Source organism: Thunnus thynnus, chromosome 12, assembly GCF_963924715.1.
Source record: "Thunnus thynnus chromosome 12, fThuThy2.1, whole genome shotgun sequence".
Taxonomy (NCBI): domain Eukaryota; kingdom Metazoa; phylum Chordata; class Actinopteri; order Scombriformes; family Scombridae; genus Thunnus; species Thunnus thynnus.
In genome coordinates, this window is record NC_089528.1 from 12,118,114 (window position 1) to 12,140,845 (window position 22,732).

Consider the following 22,732-nt stretch of genomic DNA (forward strand, 5'->3'; position numbering starts at 1 on the left):
ACTTCAACTTCATGGTCATTTGTTTTTATTTCACATCATATGTGTTTGCTTACAGAATGAAAATAACAGAAACTTTCCAAATACACACTGACCATGACATGACCCCTTCCTCCACCACTGTTATACACAATACAGATATGATTGCTTGTCTGTTCTTTGACCAGAGGAACTGATGCGGAGGTTCAAGCAACAAATGAGTGAAAAATAGGTCACTGGTTTGAAATCAAAGCAGTCCAACTTATCAAAGTGAACTAAAGTCTCGCCTGCTCTGGTTTGATTCTTGGAGACATCTATCGATATTTAAGCGTTGGCAGATGAGGGCTATAACAGTCTCGTTCCTTTTGCAAACTACTATTTTTACTGTCCAGTAGCTCCACTGGTGACTGCTGTATAGCTGCTACCATATACCATATACTTAATCATACTGTACAAACAGAACTGATGAGCAGCAAAAATAAAAACTCTCAAATGCTTGTTTTTTATTGACTTTATGGGTGAGTTGCACTTTTGTTGAATTAATGAAATTGGAGGCATGTTTTGATGAGCTACATGTCAATGGCTTTTTAACATTTCTATTTTTACCAGCAATCGCCCTAAAGTAAACTTAGTGGCACTTAAAAGCCTGTAAAAGTGTGCCTCGTGTACAATGTAAAGGTCTTCTTTGGCTTTGAGAGATAACAGGAAGGTTTCAGCTTGCACCTGCACAAAACGCACCTCTGATTCATTAACTGTGGAACATGTGAACAGTGCATGATCAGGGCGGCGTTGGCGTGTCGTCACGAGCCCGTCTGACCAATAGCAGCGTGTGTTTTCCAGCCTATGATTGTACAGTAAATACTATCAGCTCTGCCTCCTTCCCTCTTGCTGCAGCGATGAAAGCAGAGGAGAGAATCGAGACTAACCAGTGGATGTGCCACAAAAACGTCCGTTAGAGCTGGGAATAGCTTCTCTGCCCGCCGTCAGCCTTGGTGAGCTCGCAGGTCTCCGGTGGTTTAATCGAAGAGAAGAAGCTAGCTGTGTGTCAGAGAGAGAGAGGAACCAGAGCTAACGGAGACACAGAAAGGGGGTTTGTCGGCCCACTGCAGTCTGAATCACCGAAGACTCGCCCCGCCGCTGGTTCATCATCGACGTGCGCATCCTCACGGAACAAGAAAGCACCGGGAGGGGACGGGACCCGAGCCAGTGTTTGACCCTCTGCCGCAGCCCCGAGGTGCGCTGCTTGGCAGAGCATGCTAAATAATGAGCCAAAGGGACACACTGGTTCATTTGTTCGCTGGAGGGTGAGTTTAGTAACCAACCAACAAGCAACAAACATTTTATTAAGACAAAGGTGGTAGTTTTTATTTTAACAATCGCAACAATGAAACATGACTCGTTTGTCCATTTAGCTAGCTAACAAGAGCTGCGCGTGCATGTGTCACAACCCTGGCAGCGGTGCGCACGTCACTGTCAGAATAGTTCAAACTGAACTTCCGGTTAACACTCTAAAAAATTACAAATTTTCATCGTGAAATATTAAAATAAACGTGTCTAGAGGGCGGGTTTCTGTGTATATGTAGTGTTAATGAGTCCACCGAGGTATTCAACTGGACTTTTGTTTTTGTTTGCTCGTAAATAACCAACAAAGGGCTTCTATTGAAGTGACATTACTTTATGCTTATATTCTGAAGGAGAATGTCATTTTTTCCGGTCTCCGTGTAGTTTTCTCTCCAGCTTGATGTAACTCTACTGCAGTCACACTAGTGATACTCATTTTCTCCACAGACATTAATTAGGTGAATGAGACTGAATGTAGGTTACAGGTCAGTGCAGGTGGAGTGAACAGTGTAATTAAATTCTTTATCTTTATTGCTGCATATTAACAAATCACGTAACCAGGAACGTGGAAACTATTTTCTGGAAGGGAGTGCTGTTGGGGGGGGGGGGGGGGGGGGGGCATGGACTACCTCACCCGTCCACATAGACTACTTTATCCCTCACACCGTTATCACTTCTTTCATGGTACCCCCACCCACAGCAGTGCCGATTAGACTGAGCTATTAGGTTTTAATTTCAAATAATTTCAGAAGTATACAGCTATTAAGAAAACTAGACAGTAATATTTAGATGTTCACAAAGCATTTTTATTGTTATGATAAGAAAAAAGGGTTCATATCAAAGTGGCATAGCCTTTGTCATGCATGCTCATATCAATCATGAAACCTTAATAAAATCCTTTAATAAAAATGCAAAAAGTCATTATGGCAAATCGTATGCGCTTGAAGGTACAAATATTTGTAGCCTACTTGAACGAGAGACCACATCTGAATGAAGGCTTGCTATTCCATATAGTCATATATCTCAAAATAAATAGAGTGAAACAGAACATGAGACCACACGAAAATAGGCGAGAATAGAAAAACAGGTACCTGCAGTTAGGTCAGCTGGTGCGTGGAACCTCGCACATTTGGACACTTCAGAACTGTCAGCTGTTGTTTCTGTCTCTCTCTCAGGCGATTAGCATACTCAGAGGGAGGTTTTGAAAAGAAATCAAATATCCGCTTTTGCGACATTGCCTTGAAGCACTAGCCTAATTTGACCCCACTTGCTAGCTGACCAGGACAACGTGCACACGCATCGAAAGTTCTAACATGTAAAAATTGCTCTGTTTGTTTACGTCTACGTGAATATGTCAGACTGCATATATGTGCACATCATGTTAGTATGTGACATTTACTGACTGCAGACATTTTCATTCATTATTTTGCATTTTATGAATGCCCATATATGCTACAGCATATGTTGTATTAAACTTTTTCAACATGGGTCAACGGTTTTTCCTGCTAGGTTGTTAAGGAGCCCCTCTGGGCTCAAGATAATGCAAACCGCTCCGGCCTGTCTGTTTGTTTACATGGTTAAAAACGTAGAAAGTGCTTTGAGTAGGAGACAGGCTTATCATTTCTGACAATCACATCACTAGGTTATGAAAGCATATATTCTTTATGTTGTAAAGAAATATGAAAGTCAGAAAAAAGTTTGGTGCAGTAAAGGGAAGCTTTCGATGGCAGCCCTACTTCCAACGTCTCTGCATGTAGCTCAGTTTATTTCTTTGTTTCCAACACCTGTTAAAGTTAAGGACTTCCATATACTGCAGATGAGCATTATTGCCCTGCAGAGATTTATTTGATAGCATTTGGTCCCAAAAACCGTCATCTTAAACTGTATTGTGTAACTGTCCAAAATTTAGGTGGGAGTTAATTTTAGGGATTGAAACTCTGGTAAAATTCAAGTTTTCTGCTGTTTCTGAGAGGATCTGTTGTAAACCAGTGACGAATGCCACAAAATAAGGTTAGTATGACTACTATAGTTTAGGGATTTTCGCCCCATACAGTAGGTGAGCAACACTCCTCATTTACCATTCTGTGGACAGGTCTGACAACTTGTTGATCAAAGAAAATGTAAAAACAGACGCAAAATTTAGCAGTTTATTGACGCAGTACGTGTTTCTTGTTTTCTTTTTAATCCTTTGTCTTTAGTTTCTATGCGTCTGTTACCTCTTCTTTCATCTCTGCACCAAACCATTGACATTCAAATATGGTAATCTCACACCACAACTCTGTTATCTCTTTTGTCAGGGATTTCAACTCTGATAACAACACAGGACACATTGCTATCTTGAATAAGCAGAATCTGATTTACTTTCCCCCCAAAACCCTGAGCTGGAGGCCTAGGCACAGTGCTTTCCTCTCACAGCCCACAGCCGTTGAGACACACACACACATGCAGCAGCCGACATAGCCCTGAAAGTAGGCCAAGGGTCACTGCTGCCTGTGAGCATGAATGTGGGTCGGTCTTTTGAAAGGTAAATATAGCTGTTGCTGCTCAAAAGAGACTGCAAATAGAGGAATTTGTTGCAAGCTGCCAGGATGTCAGCATACACCGCTGTAGAGCTGCAACTAATATTAACATAACCTGACACACAGAGTATTTTTATGAGTTGTCTCTGCGATAGTCAACAAGCACTTTCTAATTTTTTGGTGGTTTTACTTTGAAGCTACTAGTCCCATTGTGGAAAGCACCAAGGTTCAACTAACCACAATAAGTGGCGCGGTGAGAGAACATTGTTTTGAGATTACGTCTGGCAGCCCTGGGCTTATAAAACTAGCGTGTATTAGTTTGAGTGAAAATGGATAATAAAGTGACATTTATCTGCGCTTCTTGCATAACGTTTTTAGATAATGAGACTGAAATTTCTAATGACTGGAATTAGTTTGGATTTAGTTTGTTTACATGCTGCTGGGTTCAGTCAGAGTTGAGGTCAAAGTCTAAGCAACGTGATCACGAGTTTCTTCGGTTCATTTGTGAGCAGTCATGTCTTTATTTACTTGTGTGTCTGAGTTCAGCGAGCCACCTGAACAACAGTCGAATATTCATAACACCTTATTTTCGCCCTCTCGGATGGCAAAAATCAATAAACTGGTTCCAGTTACACTGAGCCGTGTTTGTTTTCTGCATCATGAAACCAGTCAGATACTTTTAGCTGGTAGCTCAACACATCTCAGTATCTTGTGAATGACAACACCAGGTCATGTTGTATGGATGTGTGCCTACTTGTAGATAATTTTAGATTAGAATTTTAGCTCAGAGGAATAACAGATTGTGTTTTACTGATAATAGGGCGGTTTAAAAAACAACATCAACAAAAAAACACTGACAAAGGGAATAGGACTAATGACAATAGGATATGACACGGCCCATGTTCATATTAAAAGCTTTTTGTTTTTCATGCAGTTATTTTAATTTCTGTTCTCTTCTAGATGTGGAGGTACAGTGGGTGCTATTTTGACTTGTCCTCTGGAAGTGGTGAAGACCAGACTGCAGTCCTCCTCCATCACTCTCTACATCTCCGAAGTCCAACTCAGCACCGTCAACGGAGCTAGTGTGGCCCGTGTAGCCCCGCCAGGGCCTCTGCATTGTCTCAAGTAAGGAGAATGATGCTGAACATTCATTTTATTTTATTTTATATGCCAGATGACTGTGTGGTTAAAAGAGGAGCATAACCTAGTCTTAACGAAAGGATGAAGAGGTAGGATACTGATGTCATCTTTATTGTAATCAAATCTTAAGATTTTACTTTGACAAATACAGCTGGGTAAAATAGGCTATATTAAATTGTCAATTAGTATTGTTATATAAATATTGTTTGGGATTTTGTAATATTGTGATACAGCTTAATTTCACCCCCCAAACCACTTGTGATTGGTTTTCAAAATGCTTATGTGTAAATTAGGGGTGTATGGGTATGATCAGCTCATGGACAGCTTTATGCAACACAAAGCAATATGTAGAGGCAACTTCAATACATACAGTGTGCAAATAGAGACAAAGGTGATGTCTGATTGAGTTGAAAACGTGTTATCAGCTTGCAAGAAAATGTGTCACTATCTGAGTTTCATTACACATTCAGTGACAGTAAAGACGGGAGCAGAAGGAAGAAGGTCTGAAAGAAACAAGTGAAATTCGTTTTGTAATCAGTCTCTGAACTGTGACACAAGTTCCGAGAATTAGTTTATTAATGGCTACGCTCACGTCACATGTGTAATTTTTTGAAAAATTTTTTTGCCTCCAAGTAACTCAGATCAGATTTTTCATGGAAGGGTGAACAAACCAAGTCAGATTTCTTCATATCAGACCTGGGCCACTTGCATATGTGGTCCTAGATAGATTACAATGTCTCACTTCTCTGTGCATACTGCTCGTTGTCGTCATTCAGTGTGGGCCCCTCACAGCCCAGTAAAAATAAACGTGTCTCCTTCTCGTTCTCATTCCCCTGGTCTGTATTATCTTCTGACTCCCACAACAAATAATCCCGGGCATGTGCGCTAGCACAGCTGTGTCATCCATGTTCATGATTTTACTGTCACCGAAAATGAAATCATCACAGTTATATTTATTCATGCGTGTCAGTTTAGGACCTCAACGGTGTTCACACTGGAGCCGAATACATGTCACTTACAAACATGAATGTGAACCATCAACACAAAAATCGGATCTAATTAAAAAAATTGGAATTGTAGCATTAAGGCCTTAAATGTGAATGTAGCCCAAAAGACACAGACTCAGACAGACTATAATACTCTGAAGTGAACCTGCTTTGAATTGTAAAAGCACAAATAGCCAAAAAATACATTCGCAGTGCATTTAGTCTATACACTACCCCTTGTATTTCTCATTTTGCACGATCCATGAGGTTCCATTGCAGCTACTAACTGGAAAAAGTGTAAAACCCTCCCTGAAGAGCAGGTGACCTTTTAGACCCTTTTTTGGATTTTTTTTGTTTGCCACAGTGTTCTTGGCAGAGCTACTTGTTTGGAGAATCACTAAAAAAAAAACCCAAAATATTTAGATAGTACAACAAATAAAACCCAGAGACAAAATAAATCATTGTAAGCTTCATTTTGACCTCAAAGCTCTGTGCAGGTTTTGGGTGCTTTCTCCAAACAACTACTGGAAAGTCAGTGTTAGATATACATAATAAATTGTTCCTTTTTTTTTTTTGCAACCTCATATGTCGTCTATTATTCATCATATCATAAGACGCAGTGGAAAGTTACCAAAATGATGGGAAGTGAGAATGAAGGGGAGTCCAACATTGGTTTGCCGCTTATTTGGAACCGGCGGTTTTCACCTTCTGTGCCAAGTTGCATGATAAAGTAAATTTGATGCTGATTGAAAACATCAGATCTCAGTCTGATCTGCCTCACATGTTGCCACAGTATTTATGTGATGGTACAGGAAGCCAGTGTGGCTGAAAACCAGCAATCAGTGTTTGTCACTGAGGGTTAAACAGTGTTTAAGTCAATGTTCAACGTAACTATGGTGCTCTACTCTTGTTCTCTGGAAACCTATTTTCATGACTGGCACAGAGCACAGTGTTTAACAAAGTACATAATGTACAAGCTGCTGTGTGTGGAATTTTTCCACTGCCAAATATTTTTGACTAATTATCTTTTATAAATTAAGAATCTTTGACAAACTTGTCACGTTTGACTTCACTTGTGCTGACATAAACCAAGTTCTTGTGGTGCCCTTGAGATAAACAGCTGCTGGCAGAAACTTTACACCGCTATTACAGAGCAGAGTAGGGCAGAAGAGGAAAGAGCGGTATGGCAAGGAAAGGAAAAACATCATACAAGTCGAAGTGGGTCAACATGCAGTGAGGTGAAGGCCTCGTTGCATTTTAGTATGTTGATTAATGATTTGAGGGGAGGGACTGTGGGGAACACTGTCCCTCCTGCCTCTGTGTGATATATAAGTAAACGCAATTACTCTCTATACTCAAAGTGTGTCATACTGTAAATCACCCAAGTACATTTTTGAGTTGAAGTGTGAACTATGAACAGAGCGAGACAACTAGAGTATAAAAGCACAGCCAGAAACCCACAAACTGAACAAAATACAGTCACATAGCTAATCTTAGATCGAGGGCCCTTTTCTTATCTAGACCTAGATTTGCCTTTGAGGCAGGCTGTGTGAAAATGTGCAACTGCGTGGAGGTGATTTGTAGGACATGCTTCCTCTGAATGAGGTTACTGGGTTAGATTGGAGAGAGATGTAGTCTTTGATCTCAGGTGACAAAAGAGAAAATAAACACGTGAGTTGTCTGTATAAACACCACCAGAGCAAGGGCATGTGTCATTTATTTTGGGTCTCTAAATATGTTGATAGTGACCCTGTATTTAATGTCAGGCTGTATTGAGTGTCAGGCCCTGGCAGAATGCACAAGAAGCTAAAATTTACTGGCCCGTCTATTTAGGGGGCCCACATTGGATACAAATGGAGCCGTAAACAGAGATGTTGTGCCCGATGAAATGGCGTCTCTGCTATTTGACCTGGGACCTTGGATTTCCTTTCTATTCCCTATGATACTCTATAAACATCAGTTCTTAACTCTGTACGTTTCCTCTGATCATACAGCATGTGAAGGATTTTCTGCACACTATTATGAGATAAAGAACTGTCGTGTCTGTAATGTAACCTCAGAATGGATCCTGCTTATACGATTTCAGTTGCCTAACATTAAAAATAAAAGTCTTCACATACTTTTGTTGAGCATTTTGGATTAAAAGATTATGAAGCAACTGTTCACATAACAACACCTGCATGCACAGCCAAGACATCTTTGAAGTCTGCCAACTTTAAACTTGTGCAGAGGGTACGAGTTATCCTCCATCCAATCACATGATCATTAACCTAACAATATAATTTCATATAAAGCATATTACATGGATATTGAATGTACTGTATGCTTGTTGTATATTAAAACATGAAGTAAAATGTTTTCTCTCTCTGCAGGTTGATCCTTGAGAAAGAGGGACCCCGTTCACTCTTTAGAGGTCTGGGACCCAACCTTGTGGGTGTGGCACCTTCCAGGTATTTACCCTCTCCTGCTTACTTAAGCCTTTGTGATGTCTTACCACAAATATACAGAATAAAGACAAAAGAAAGAGAGAAGAAAACATCCTGCACTTGTATATCTGATAAGCAACACAGAAGGTCACCACAGTATCAGAATCGAACACAAGCAAGACCAGTTATCAGAGGACAAAAGTGTGTCTGTGTCATTTCCTTCGCACGTTACATCAAACCTGGGTGCACATTTTTGTGCAGTGCATTTGCTTCTGCTAGATCCTCTTAGATTTTCTTTTTTCAAGCTTCCGGCTCACTCAGAGCTTATGTTGGTGGCATAACAGCGAGCCACAAATACAGAAATGAATGGAGTTAAACTCCACAGCACTGCAATGTAAATCTGTGTTTCAAATCCCAGCGGAAATGAGCAGGTTCCTTCAGTCTTAGCTTGGCTGGTTAGAGTTACATAACTCAGTCAATTAAAGTCTGAATGAAACAGCAGCAGCAGCAGGCGGTAGCGGCCAGCTGTGACACCACCATCATGTGACTGCTGTTGTTGTTGTGTTGTGTGTTGTTATATTATCACAATGGAGTTCCTATAGGGAGACAGTTGTGTTTGTGTCTAATCCCCCTCCCTGACCTGTCTAGTTCTCCTTAGCTACAGCTGCATCACATGGCCATTGTCATCCAGTTCAGTCTCTCTGAGTCATCCTTGCCATACTCTCATACTCTCTCTCCCGCCATGTTTGTCATTCTCTTCCTATATTAATTCAGAATTGTTCTATGCTCGCGGTCGCTCGCAGTCTAGGCTGTCTCCCTCTGTCAGACTCAGACTCTCTGAGGGGCAGAAAATGCTCTCGGGTGTGTGTGTGTGTGTGTGTGTGTGTGCGTGTGTTTCAGTCACATGGGCTAGGTGTCCAGCTGTGGAAATGGCAGCTTGTTTCCTGGTCGTGGCAGCTATAGCAAACTGAGCTATAAGAACATATTGTTACGTAAGGAATAAACCAGATGAACTCAATGGCAACACATGATCTTTCTTTTTCTGTCTTATGTGTAGTTTTATGTAGAACTTGCTCTGTTATGTTTTTCTTTTAAAATCCTCCAAATCATATTCAGATCATTTTCCCTGGCTGTGATATTACACATAAAGAATATATCATAACATATCTATATTTTGTACCAAATCATACTTATATTGGGTTCAATTCAAGATGCAGTTAATTATGACCTCACTACTAAATCAAATGTAATTCATTCATTCAGGATACCTTTTTTTTATTATTTTATTCATTATTTTTTATTATTTCCTTTTTAATTCACACTTGTATATTTCTTCTAATTTTATTATCTTTGGATATGTGCAGCATCAAGGCTTTGTAGGTATGAAACGAGGACAAAGGAAATGCACGCACATTGACACAGACAATTTTGAACATCTCTGTGAGGAGAAGAAAGGGAAAACCTCGATGAAATGTCAATATGTTTAGAGACACAATTGTAAAGAACTCCTCCATTGACGTCATGAGTGACATTCTTATTAAACCTTCACACATTAGTCAGAGCACCCATAGTTCAAAGACTGTGACAGGTAATAAAATTTAATTAATTTTTGTAGCAAGTAGTTAAATAAATTGCTAAACTAATGTGGGTCACTGGGTAACGTGTTGCCATTGCGTTCTGAAGGTTTTCTTATTATAGAAGATGTATGAAAATACAACATGCATAGATGCAACATCTCCACTCAGATTAATTACAGTCTAATTTTGGTAATCTAATGCTGTAGATGCGATATAACTGAATTAAATAACAGATTTATTGCTTTTTTTAATCTACCAGGGGAGGTTTGGGTTGCTGGGCTGCAGAGTTATTCTCTCATGTTACAATTTGGAAACAGCACTGCGACTCTGATGCTGGAAAGCTAAAAAAAAAAAATCTTTTGATGCTAATGAGAGCATGGTCCACCGGGCATGCTGCTGGGCTTCATTAGCAACACACACGCATACACACACACACACACACACATGTGCATACAGGACAGTTTGCACCACCAGCATTACTCATTATGTATGAGAGATGCACATACACATTCAGACCTGCTCACATCATTCATCTCTCATACACGGAGCACTATGATTATGTTGTGCATGCATGCTCTCGATCCAGAACGAGGGCAGGGACGGGATGTCATTGGGTTTAATTCCAGTCAGCAGGAATATCGACTAAATCCTGTGATTTTATTTAGTGAGGAGCAGCTAGGATCATGGGAGATAAATCTGCTACTAAAGCTCACCATGAGATTGAGATACATACACACACACACACAGCACAGATAAACTCCTTTCAGTGGCTTGCTTTTATGCTACATATTAGCTGTGCTTAGCTCTATTGCAAGCCTTCATGTACCGTTTAGGCAATGTTTTATCTCAAGGCTCAAGGCTTTGCTATTCTTTTTTATAAATTATGCAGTTATTTAAAAAAAAATTCTGTTTCCCCTTTACTTAACTCATGGTCCCACTCAGTGAATTAAATTCCTGAATACTCATCATTCAGTTTTTGTTGCAGATTTGTCCTTTTGACCTGTGTTCAAACTGAAGAAGCTAATAGTTTGTAGGAGAAGCGTCGGCATTAGTCAGAGCATCTTAACCACTGTTCTTAATTTCTGGCTGACCTGTGTCCCCATGGTGTTATTTGCCACAGGGCGATCTACTTTGCTGCCTATTCAACAGCCAAGGAGAAACTGAATGGCGTGCTTGAGCCAGACTCTACCTACGTGCACATGGTGTCAGCTGGGATGGCAGGTAATGATGGCTCCTTCTCCCCCTCCCTTCTGTCTGTCTGTCTGTCTGTCTGTCTGTCTGTCTGTCTGTCTGTCTGTCTGTCTGTCTGTCTGTCTGTCTGTCTGTGATATCTGCCTGTTTGTCTGTCAGTCTGCCTGGGCAGTGTTTCTCACTGATGGGTTTTATATATTAAAAAAAAAAACATGTTAAAGAATTATTCAGTTTGTCTTCCTCAGACAGATTTCATTTTTCTTTTTCTTCTCATCAGTTTTTTTTTTCAGTTTGAAATATCCCAGAGTATTACTTCACCCCTTCCCCCTTTACTCCCTTTCCATATACATACATGTGTGGGATGGTGGGATCTTCACAAACTTAGAAGTTTGTTAATAACTAAAGCATGCTAAAGCTAAATAATATTTTTTGTTGTAAGTAGGCATTACTTACTCAGCTGTTTCATGTACACAAATATATCAATAGAGGGTTTATCAGAAAGCACAATTTAAGACTCTCAGGATCAGAATAACCTTGAATATAGATTGTGGTGCCAACGGCCTCAGTTTGTTTATTGTGACACTAAGCCATGACATTTACAGAAATCAATTTGTCAAAATCACTGCGCTTTCTATCAATTCATCAAATAATTTCAAAGTGAAGAGCTAAACTCTTGTCTGGCATTTTAGGAAAACTGTAAAAACAACAACAAAAAAAGCATCTCGAAGTGATGCCAATCACATCTTTACTGCTTACCTTTATCTGAGCATTTACTTTAACTGCACTGAGATAATACCGTATCTGTGTCTGTTCATGATGGCCTTGACAGCCCACATATAGTAGAGGAGGCAAGAGCTTATCTCAGCAGTCTCAGCAGATAAGACAAATCACCCAGGCATATTAAGCTGTATTGTGCCTTGTGTGTCACTGCTGACGTTTATAATACTGTATGCATTTTCAGCAGTTTGACAAAAAGAGTGACAACACATGGTCCTCAAAGTTTAGGTTGTGCTTTCCTCTTCTTTTAGCCCAGTTGTCCCCCATGTCCTCCTTTTTTTTCCTCCTCTCATCGCCCCTCTTTCCTTTTTTTTTTTTTTTTTTTATTCTTTAATTTTGAGCCCTCTCCAGAGGACTCTGTAAATGGTTTAACATCCCAGTTGTTACTTAAACAGTGTGGTCTGGGCCCCCTTCTTTACTCTGTGTGTATAGAGGAGAGAGCACGGCCCCCAAAGGTCAACCGGGGCCCCTGGCACTCGGGCGGACACGTCAGGTAGCACCCCATTTCTTTACACTGGTATGATGAAAACCATGGTGATTTTTATGAATATTAGTTAGTTCATAATGGTTATTCATTTGTAAAGATATTACCATTGCTTACGGCAATGTGTTTGCTGCTGGTTTGTAGTTTTAGGTTGTTATTATAAGGTTTTGTTATTGCCTAGTCTTGACACACACCTACCCCCTTCCCCCTTTAGTCTTGTTCTAGCAACGTAGTAACGAAAAAGTAATGACACATAATTCTGTGGATTTTATGTTGTCAGCACAAAAGAAATGCTAACCTTGTCACTGCTACAGAGGGCTGTAATCAATGTGCTTCATTTTTGTCTCTTGTCATCATCCATCAACACCATTAGTGCCTCAGTCATTTCTTTTCAAGGAGAATTGGAGTCACTCCATCATTCAAAATGCAGGCACCATTTCAACATGACTTCCTCTTTTCAAACTAGTTGAATTTCAAAGGAAGTGTGCCTCAATAATGCTAGCAACAGTTTCAGTTGTCTAACATACACAGTCATTGTTCTTAGAGAATAGTGGTTTTCTTCATGTTGCACACATTTCTTTATCAACATGGCAGTTACATAAATTTATCTTTATTACCTTGAATGAAATACAGGCAATGATTCATAACAACCTTAGCCCATAAGCTATAAGTGCTGAAAAACTAATGTTTTATGGTATCTTGGACAAACATCTGTGTACTTGAACTATACAAATATCTCTTTTTGTCTTTCACATGCACATATTTTCTGTATTCTCCCCAAGCTTGAGCAACGGAAGAGTTAAAGAGTTATTTTGATACAGTTCAGTGTAGATTCAGCTTGCAAGCAACACCAGAACTCTTGTGACTGAACAGTTAAATCGTAGCCTGATGCCTGGATAATTTTTTCCAGTCTTATAAAGTAACTTTGCAGAGTCACTGTCTCCCATGGCCTCCCCCTGCAGTGAGTTGTGGCCCTCCTTGCACTCAGGGAAAGGAGGCTACTCCCAGCACACTTATTTTCTCTTCCAGCAGTTAATCTAAAGCACGTTTGCCGTCTCTGAATGTAGGTCAAACTCCCCTGGAGAAATTGTGCAGGGATTATGTGCCTATAGAAGGATCATTGTGCAGCACATGCCGCGGCATGTCTATATGCAGATCCAGTTTCTCTTTCACGACCAGAAATGTTTGTGAAGTCACTTTGTGCCATGTCATAGAAGTTTGTGACTCCACCACTGTTGTGTGCTGAGGTTTAAATAAATACATTTGGTAAATACACCAATTAAGCTCACCAAACTTTATGTTGAGACATTCTTTATGTGTGTATTTTCGGCTCAGAAGAATAACTGATGATAAAACATGAAGATCATTTCTTTTACTTGCGGATATTTTACTCCATTGAAGTAATTAATGGGCATATGTTTTATTAAGATGAGCTATGTCATAAATAATGGATGCATTTGAGTAAAACATTCATAATAAACATTTTAAAAGAGCAATAAATGAACAAGCTACATCAGTTATACTGAGCATAAGTATGAACATTAAGCTGTTCATTTTACTGTAAATATTAAGACTTTGCATGAGAGCATTCGGCAACTTAAAAAAATCTGTGAAGATTTTTTTTTCCCTCACGTCTTGTCATTTTGTGTGACATTGAATTGGACTTGTTGAATAACTCTTTTAGGAGTTGTTTGATGTGTTGTTCTAGAAATAGACTGGCTCTTTGGAGTCACATTCTTCTCCTCATGAAAGGACATCTTAATGTTATTTTTAAATGTATCCCAGTTTGAAAGAATCTGGTTTGGTCCAGAGAGGTATTTGGGGCTGAGTTGCATTCACTGTTCCACTTGTGTGATCAGTAAGTTCATCATTATCTCATCACATGCTCATAAAATATTCCTCCTCCATGTTTCATCACCATCATCCACCGTGAATTGTCTTGTTACAAAACGACAAGGTTAGCATTTCCCCCCGTCTCTCTTCATTATCTACCTTATTATATTTAGCATTTGATGTCGTCTTTTCTCTAATATTTACATTATAAACTGAAAATGGAAGGATGGTTATAAAGACAACATCCTCAATTTTAATTCTGCCTTTGTATTTGCACTTTTGTTTTACCTCGCTCTTGTGAGACGGAGCTGAAGTTTTGGATTGGGTTGACTTCTGTTCAGTCAACATTTTCTTTATTCCAGTTGATTAAAAGGAATAAAGGGAGGGATGATCTGGGAATAAAGTGGAAGTAATATAAATGTAAAAGAAACTGATTCAAAGTATGAGAGTATATTAGAGGGGATGGGGTTTAGAGTTGGGATTAGAGTTTGGGAAAAGATGGGAGGGGGAGGTCCGTCCTTCACCTCTCATCTCTTCTCCATACACCTGTACAGAAAGTGGGTTGGGGTGGGTGGTTGGTGGGGTTGGGGGTGGATGTGACTGCTTGTGTGTGACTGTGGTACAGAAAAGCCTGTGTCTATTTTAGGGCTTTACTGTAAAGCTTTCACCCCTGCGTGATTGGGTGGGACACCCCCGCCATCTGAGCCCCCCATATCTGCAGGCTACTAGCTGCAGCGGGGAGGAGCTGGAGGAGCTTTGCCCCTCCCTCGTGAGTACACGCCATAGACGCTACTTCCTTCTACTTCCCTCTTTCTTCTTCTTCTTCTTCTTCTTCTTCTTCTTCTTCTTCTTTATGTTCTTCTCTTCAACAGACCTGTGTCATCCTCTCCTCTTCACGCAGTTGCCTTAACGTAGGGCTGTGTTGCACTGATACACTAGATGTGACTGAGGTCTCTTTTATAGACTTGCTCCGGTCTTAGCTGTGTTTTGCAAATGGCCATGTTTTATTTCTCTATGGTACATCAGTTGTATAAAAAAAAAAAACGTTTACACAGCCTTTGTGTCATTTTGTAATGATACAAAGTGCACATTAATTAGCTTTACGCCCATGTCAAGCTTTACATTACTGTACGTTGTCTAGCGTTCATACTAAACAAAAACCCAACGGCTGCTCAAAATATCATCACCTGTAAAAGACTCAAACATGCGCACACTCTCATGTGCTAAATATACATTGTATAAACAGATGTGTGGCAACTTAATTATTGACTTTTAAATTAGGCTAACATTAAAGATATGAAGGCAGATGTACATTAGAAAACAGCTGCCCACCACTTGTAGGAAGTAAAGGCTGCACTTAATTCCACGTCAGAGATTTTCCACTTAAGTCCTGTTGAATAATTGAAGAATTTCCTCCACGCACCATTTTCTCTCTCTGTGCTGTAGTAGTTGTGCTAGTATCAAGCCAACAGCCTGTCTAGTTAACTGCTGGTTTGTTAATGTCATAGAATAAATAAAAGACACATTCAGTGACAAACAAGGGAGCACATTTATATTGCTTAACCTAACAAAGACTTAGAGTAATGTCACAGCTATGTTGTGACAGCAGATCTGCTTAATAAAAGGCCTACTGCATGCGGTAGTTCTGTGTGTATTTGAAAGCAAATTAAAAGTGTAATGATACAAAAAAAAACAAAAAAACAGACCGCCTCTGTAAGCTCTTTAAGATGAGCTTATGTTATAATTGTGAGTGAATTTTATTAGAACCACAAGAGCTCTCATTAGCATTTAAAAGAAATGAATCAGACTACAGAATAATAACCATCTGCCTCACTCAAAGGCCTAAAATGAATTTGCTGCTTGGCCTCATTTCCCAGTTTCGCTATTAGATGTTTTTTAAGATGATAAATGAAACAATAAAGCACTCACAGCTGCTGCCTTCATGCACTGTTGTTAGTTAAGATACTTTACTTCAGGAAGAGAGCTGTTTGTTTACATGCACCTGAGTAGCATTTCACAAGAAGAGGATCAATATGTGAATAGCATATAAAAGAAAATATGCATTGAAGTCTGTAACTTAATTAAAGACTTTTTGAAAAGAGATGATATTGATACAGATTCAATTCATCTACTCATATGGGTATTGAAATCATAAAGCTGAAGAAAAAGTCAAACACCAGTTGATCCTATTTAGTGAAGTGCTTTCTCACTGTCCTTTTTTAGTATAGATTATTTAATGTGGATGAATAGACTGTGTATTCCCGAGTGTCTCTGCATCTGTGTGAACCTCTGCACTTCTCTGAATTTCCCAGGGTTCACCGCCATCACAGCCACCAATCCCATTTGGCTGATCAAGACCCGTCTGCAGCTGGACTCCAGGTGAGAAACTTTAAAACAGAACCCTATAAGCTACTTCCCTATTCTAATCAATAAGAAGTTGAAATTGTGTTTTTCGCCGGACTAATTCTAAGCGTCTCCATGACCGCAGAAACCGGGGAGAGCGGCGCATGAATGCATTTGAGTGTGTGCGGCGGGTGTACCAGATGGACGGCCTGCGAGGTTTCTACAGGGGCATGTCAGCCTCATATGCTGGCATCTCTGAGACTGTTATCCATTTTGTCATCTATGAGAGCATCAAACGGAAACTGTTGGAGGCGAAGGCCCAAACCAGCATGGACGAAGAGGTGGAATCTGTCAAAGATGCCTCAGACTTTGTGGGCATGATGCTCGCAGCAGCCACCTCCAAGACCTGTGCCACCTCCATTGCCTACCCTCATGGTAAACTCCTGTCTCATTCACCTTAGTTTTTCAATTTAGGATGAAGTTAAGGATATTCTTTACTTTTCTTATTGTCAATAAATCCCACGAAAAGACCAAAATCAACAGTGCATTACTCTGTCTCTCAAAACTTGACGCAACTCTTTAAAAACAGTCATGACTGTGTACTTTGTGGAAAAAAACAAGCTTAATGATTTCCTAAAGCTGGGCACTGTGGTTAGTAGCAAAGGTTATTCAAACATGAGTAAATAGCTAATTTTTGGGGGAGTATTTGCAGCCACAGATTTGGTTGTCTTGTGACTATTTCCAGCAGCAGGGTAGTATATGTAGGATTGATTTTAAATAAACTACAGTGTCCATGTTCATCATAATAAAGGATCATGTCACCTAGTGCAACTGTGTGGCTCATTGATAAAAGACAAGACTTTCTAGTACAATTAATTAATTGTTGGATTTGGTCTTTTCATGTGTTTTGTAAAACTAAATAAATAAAAATAAGACTTACAGTAGTTGATCTTTTAGTTTTGCCTATATTCTACTTTACTATACTGTCACACTTATTTAGTTAAGATACCCTCCATTGTGATTGTTTTAAGTCATTCTGGGACATGAAATAAAGGTTTACTTGAGAGTGTCAGAAATGGAAATTTAGCTCCAGGGAGACTAGACGACACTCTTTAGTCTGACAAGAACAACTCTTAGCCTTCAGTGTATATTAAACTAACTTTCCTTCCTTCTCAAATTGCAGAGGTGATACGCACACGGCTACGAGAGGAAGGCAGCAAGTACCGCTCTTTCTTCCAAACTCTGCTGACGGTACCTAGGGAGGAGGGATACCGAGCACTGTATCGTGGCCTAACCACCCACCTGGTCAGACAGATCCCCAACACCGCCATCATGATGTGCACCTATGAAGTGGTGATCTACCTGCTTGGCCGTTAGCCCACCGGGCATTCCTCCTTCCTGCTTTCAGAGGGAGACAGAAGTGGTTAGCAAATGGCTGAGAATGATGCCCTTTGGTGAGGAACAGTGGGAGCGAAAAGTCAAAATGAAGACCAAAGGAAAAGTGAAGATACTCTAGTGGACCAGCAAAGGACAAATGAAAAAAAAAGATGAAGAAAAAGGAAGGAGGAAGCCCCTTTTGTTACTACATCAGCATCTCCACCTCCAGATCCCTTTATCAGACTGCTGGAACAGATAGAGGGCGCTGTAGTTCACAGAAGAGGTATTATAGGTAGGAGAAAGGAGGCAGTGAAAGATAGAGTTTGGAACCTGTTAAACAGAAGGTACCTCTGAAGGAAACGATTTTAAGCACAATTCAGTGGCCTTAACAGAAAGAATTTTAGTATGAGTCGTTTTCTCTGAGTGAAAAGTAAAAAAAAAAAGAAGCCCTTTTCACTCCTACAGAGACGATATTGTGAAAGGGGAATTCTCGGAGACAGCCGCATTTGACAGGAAAGATGATAACTAAATGTAGGTCAGTTTCAAAAATCAAAGAATTTCCACTCGGCACTATTTGTCTGCACTGGTATGCTCTTGCTTCAGTGCTGTTAGACTACTGTAAGATTTGGTGAGTGGCAGTTGAGGAATGTTCACTGAAGGCAGAATGTGAGACGAATGTTTTCATTTGAAACAAAGATATGAGTCTGTTTTCAAGTCACCTACGCCGCCTGTCTTTGCACTACAGAAAGTATGTCTTCAAGCATTCCCCTCCGAACGCTGCAGTCGACCCCCTCGATGGCCTGAAGTTCACGCAAAGCAGTGCACTCACCGGCCAAACACGATGAAACACAATGAAGAGCTTGTGATGGCCCGTCACTCACATGCCTCAGAGTGTTTATAGAGTATATTGAAAAGCTGACTTTCTTTTAGTGTTTTTATTCCTCTACATGATCCGGTGCCTGGCGGTGACATGCTCCGGCTGAAGTTGGCCTTCAATGTTGACAGTTTGTCTTTGTGCAAACTGAAATAAGATGGAGGCCAGCTTCTTCCTGCACCCAGTCGCTGCTCAGGACTCTGAAATCTTTGTGTGAAAACATAAGACCAATGTGTCCTTTTTTTTGAGATGTGAAGTGTGTGACTGTCCAAATGGTACTGAGACTAAGTATCTACCATTGGAATGCCACTACTTGAATATAATGTGACAGTGTGGGGAAATGTTGGAGTGTGACAATGTTGGTGGGAATTCATCAGCACCCCAAAACCTGTTTGTTTGTGAGTGCGTCTAACATGTTGGTCACTTTCACAGTGCCAACTATGTTCAAGTGTGTGTACGTGTATGTGTGTGTGTGTGTGTGTGCGTGTGTGCATGCGTGCATCTGCAGTCATGCATGCATGCCTGCATGTATAATAAATATCTACTCCAGATTTCCCTCCACTAACTATTAATCTTGCAAGACACTGCGGTTGGGAGTGTGGAAAAGCTACTGTACAATACTGGCAGCTTTCATTCCCACTCTCATGTCAGTCCTTCCTTCCAGTGGCTTCCAACTGACCTGATAACATGCACTTTTGTGGCCTTTTAGGGCTTGTGCTTTGCATTTTGTGTGGACAGTTTAAACTTGTACATTGTAAAAGAAAAAAAAAGTATTACTGTATATCAAAATGGTATTTTGCGCAACTGTTCTTATAGCAGATATATTGTACAGTGTAGAGTTCTCAGTAGTTGTGAAGGATGTCCAGTGTGTGTGTACATAATATAGATACTGTATATGCATATCATTTGTTTTTTTTCTTAGGTCTGTGTATGATAATGTTGTATTTTGCATTTGCAAATAATTGTTTTCATTTTTGTGCAATTTAACCTCATTTTTTTTGACATGAATATTGATATTGCTTGACTGATTTAGTTTGTTTTTTGTATTTAGCTTTCATGCAAGCATTCGTGCTTACATGAAAGCTAACAAATGCTGCAGGAAAAATAGTTTAATGCCAGCATCTGTGCTGGAGTATTGGTTAGTCACAAAAAGTATTACGTGTCGCAGAGTTTCCATCATTTGTTTACATTGTTCCGTACTTTCTGTCAGATAATTTTATGGTTTTCTTAGCAACATGTTTTGACTTTGGAAGTGTTTTAATGTGAGAGTTCAAAAAAATGGAATTGTCTTTATTTAACACTGTAAAGAGTGCCACAGCTAGTTGGGACTGTTTAAAACATAAATTGGGAGATCCACAAATTGTTTAACAAATATGTTATTGGTCAGAAACAGTAAATATTCTCCTTTAAACAATCAGTTCATAAGGTTCACATAGCATATACAATGAATTATCTTATGAGGAAAAGTAGACGCTGAATTTTTTCAAATTCAATCCAAGCGCCTCATCTTCCTCTTTATTGAAAAGCCTTTCCTCCACAGCCTCTTTTATATAGCAACTGTGGTCTCAGTGCACACTCGTTCTTCATATGGAAATTATAAAGTCTCCTCTGTCCCAATTTTAAAACAACATATACAGATAATTGAGGTGCATTCAGGCATGATGTTGCTCTTGAACGCTCTTATTTTTCCTCTTGTTGCAGTTTAATTTCAGAGGCAAACCAAGGCCTGTGTTCTAACTCATAATAGTTATTGATTTTCAGTCTCCATTGACAAGTCGCCAGTCCAAAGTTGCTGTCTGTGCTGTTGCAAAAAAAATCGCTGACTCATTTTAATGTTCACATTTCCTGTAAAAACACTAATAGCTTTTATGTCTTTGGTTCCGTTGCAGAAATACTTGAGGTCAAATTACCAAAATGTGACATGAACAGACAACTGGACAAACAGTGCAAACATTTGACTTATTTTTTACCTCTCATTTCAGTGTCTGTATGCAATTCAATATCTTCGTCCTGTATGCTTGGACAGGATGCAGCCTCAAGCAGGGTTGAATGAAACCTGGAAAATTGGTTTTGCCAGCTCAATTGTTGATGTAGTTTTTTTTGTTTGTTTGTTTTTTAAACACAAAAGTAAATAAAAATCCATTTGAAGCTAAAATTGTATCAGCATTTTTATTTTTATTATATTGCACTTGTACACACTTGTTAGGATGTGTACAAGTATGGTAATGTATGGTAATGATGAAAAATCTAAATATTACACAGCACATAATATAGTCTTTTCAGTGGTCATAAAATAAACTAATTTTGAATGAAGAAACTTTCTCCATTTGCAGAATGAAAGTCTTGGGTGTAGGTTCCTATTACAAAATGTACAAAAATTACAAGAAATGTAAAAACTGTACAGAAAGCTGCATCCACGTTACTATTTTCTACTGCTCTTTATTACAAGTATAGAAAGTATTATCTATCCATTCATCCAGGGTGGTGAGGTATTTGTATTTACCTACTAGCACCACCAGGAGGAGCCAGATAACACCTGATAGATTTGACCAGTGCACAGGTTCATTCTACTGAATTCACTGATTTTGCATATCTGCTGGATCATTTCATGCTCTCATATTAGAGGCCAATAAAAACATTGATTTCTATTTAGCTCTCTCTAATGCACGTTTTCCGCAGAGTTGATCAATAAATATGGGTAAATGGAAATTGGGATAATTTCCATCATAATACATGTGGTGGCTGGATTCAGTAACTTATAATATAAAAAGGATGACAAGGCATTAGATTGTATTGATTCTATCACACAGCTGTTGGGGTTGTTCAGCCGATATAGTATTTATGTCATAATGTGTGTCCCTATTACAACTCGATGCAAATCAATCAGTGCTACAACAAAGTAGTCTGAATTTCAGTTATATCAATTGACTCTTGCTATAACTCAATAGACTTCCACTTAACAACTCGCTGATTTGTTTAGTGATAAAAAATTGATTGAAAACACAAGAGCAGAGAAATAAAACATGGGGATAATGATATATTAAATGGCTGTCGGAAATCTCAATGTGATAATTGTGGAAATGGCTTTTCACTTGATTAAAAATGAAAAGGTAGTTTTAAAAGTAGAGCAGATTGAAGGCTACATTTTAGAGTATGAATTGTAATCACTGTAATATAATTTAATTATTTAATCAAAAAAAGCACCTCACAAAGGTTAATATACTGTAACTGGGCATAGGCTACTAAATCTGCTGAAAATGTGCAATTGAAACATTTCCAATAGTCGAAATACTGAAAGAAGTTGAAATGAAAGTGGCAGCTCAAATACAGCCACTGAGAGGAGTTGAAATTGCTGTTAAAATTGAATAATGGAAATTGAAGTTTCAGTATAAGCTCTAAATGCAGTTGAAAGTGTTGACTGATGTGTGAGTTGCAGTGAAAGTGCTGAAAGGAATTGAAATTGAGTTGAAAAGTAAATGTGAGTGATAAATTGAGCTGAAAATGTTGTCTGAAGTGCAATCACTGAAAGCAGATCAACTAAGAGATGAAAGGCGCAGAATACAATATACTCTATAATTCAAACCAAATAAAATAGTGCAGAAACACTGGCAGGTAAAAAACAGCACCCCTTTATGCATGCTTTTGCTAGGTTTTGTACCATGTGACAGAAGGAAATGTCTATGCAAATACCGGTTTCAGTCGTCAATTAGCGTTATTATTATCATTGTTGTTGTTATTATTATTATTATTAGTAGTAGTAGAAGTCGTAGAAGTAGTAGTAGTAGCAGTAACTAGAACTTGTACAGCTATAGAGTTTGGTAAAAATCGGACTGCGAAGTCTACGAGCAGCCCATAAACGCACCACATCTATCCGAGGAGCCAATAGCG

At 39.3% G+C, this 22,732-nt stretch overlaps 1 protein-coding gene across 1 annotated transcript; it reads left to right on the forward strand.

Annotated features, from left to right (window-relative positions):
• The first annotated feature begins 841 nt into the window (after window positions 1–841).
• LOC137194012 (solute carrier family 25 member 36-A-like) lies at window positions 842–20,999 on the forward strand. Its single transcript, XM_067605518.1, has 7 exons — window positions 842–1,280; window positions 4,797–4,961; window positions 8,335–8,412; window positions 11,086–11,186; window positions 16,563–16,629; window positions 16,739–17,028; window positions 17,777–20,999. Exons 1-7 carry the CDS (start codon window positions 1,240–1,242, stop codon window positions 17,968–17,970), a joined length of 936 nt encoding a protein of 311 aa, XP_067461619.1. The 5' UTR covers window positions 842–1,239; the 3' UTR covers window positions 17,971–20,999.
• The last annotated feature ends 1,733 nt before the right edge of the window (window positions 21,000–22,732 follow it).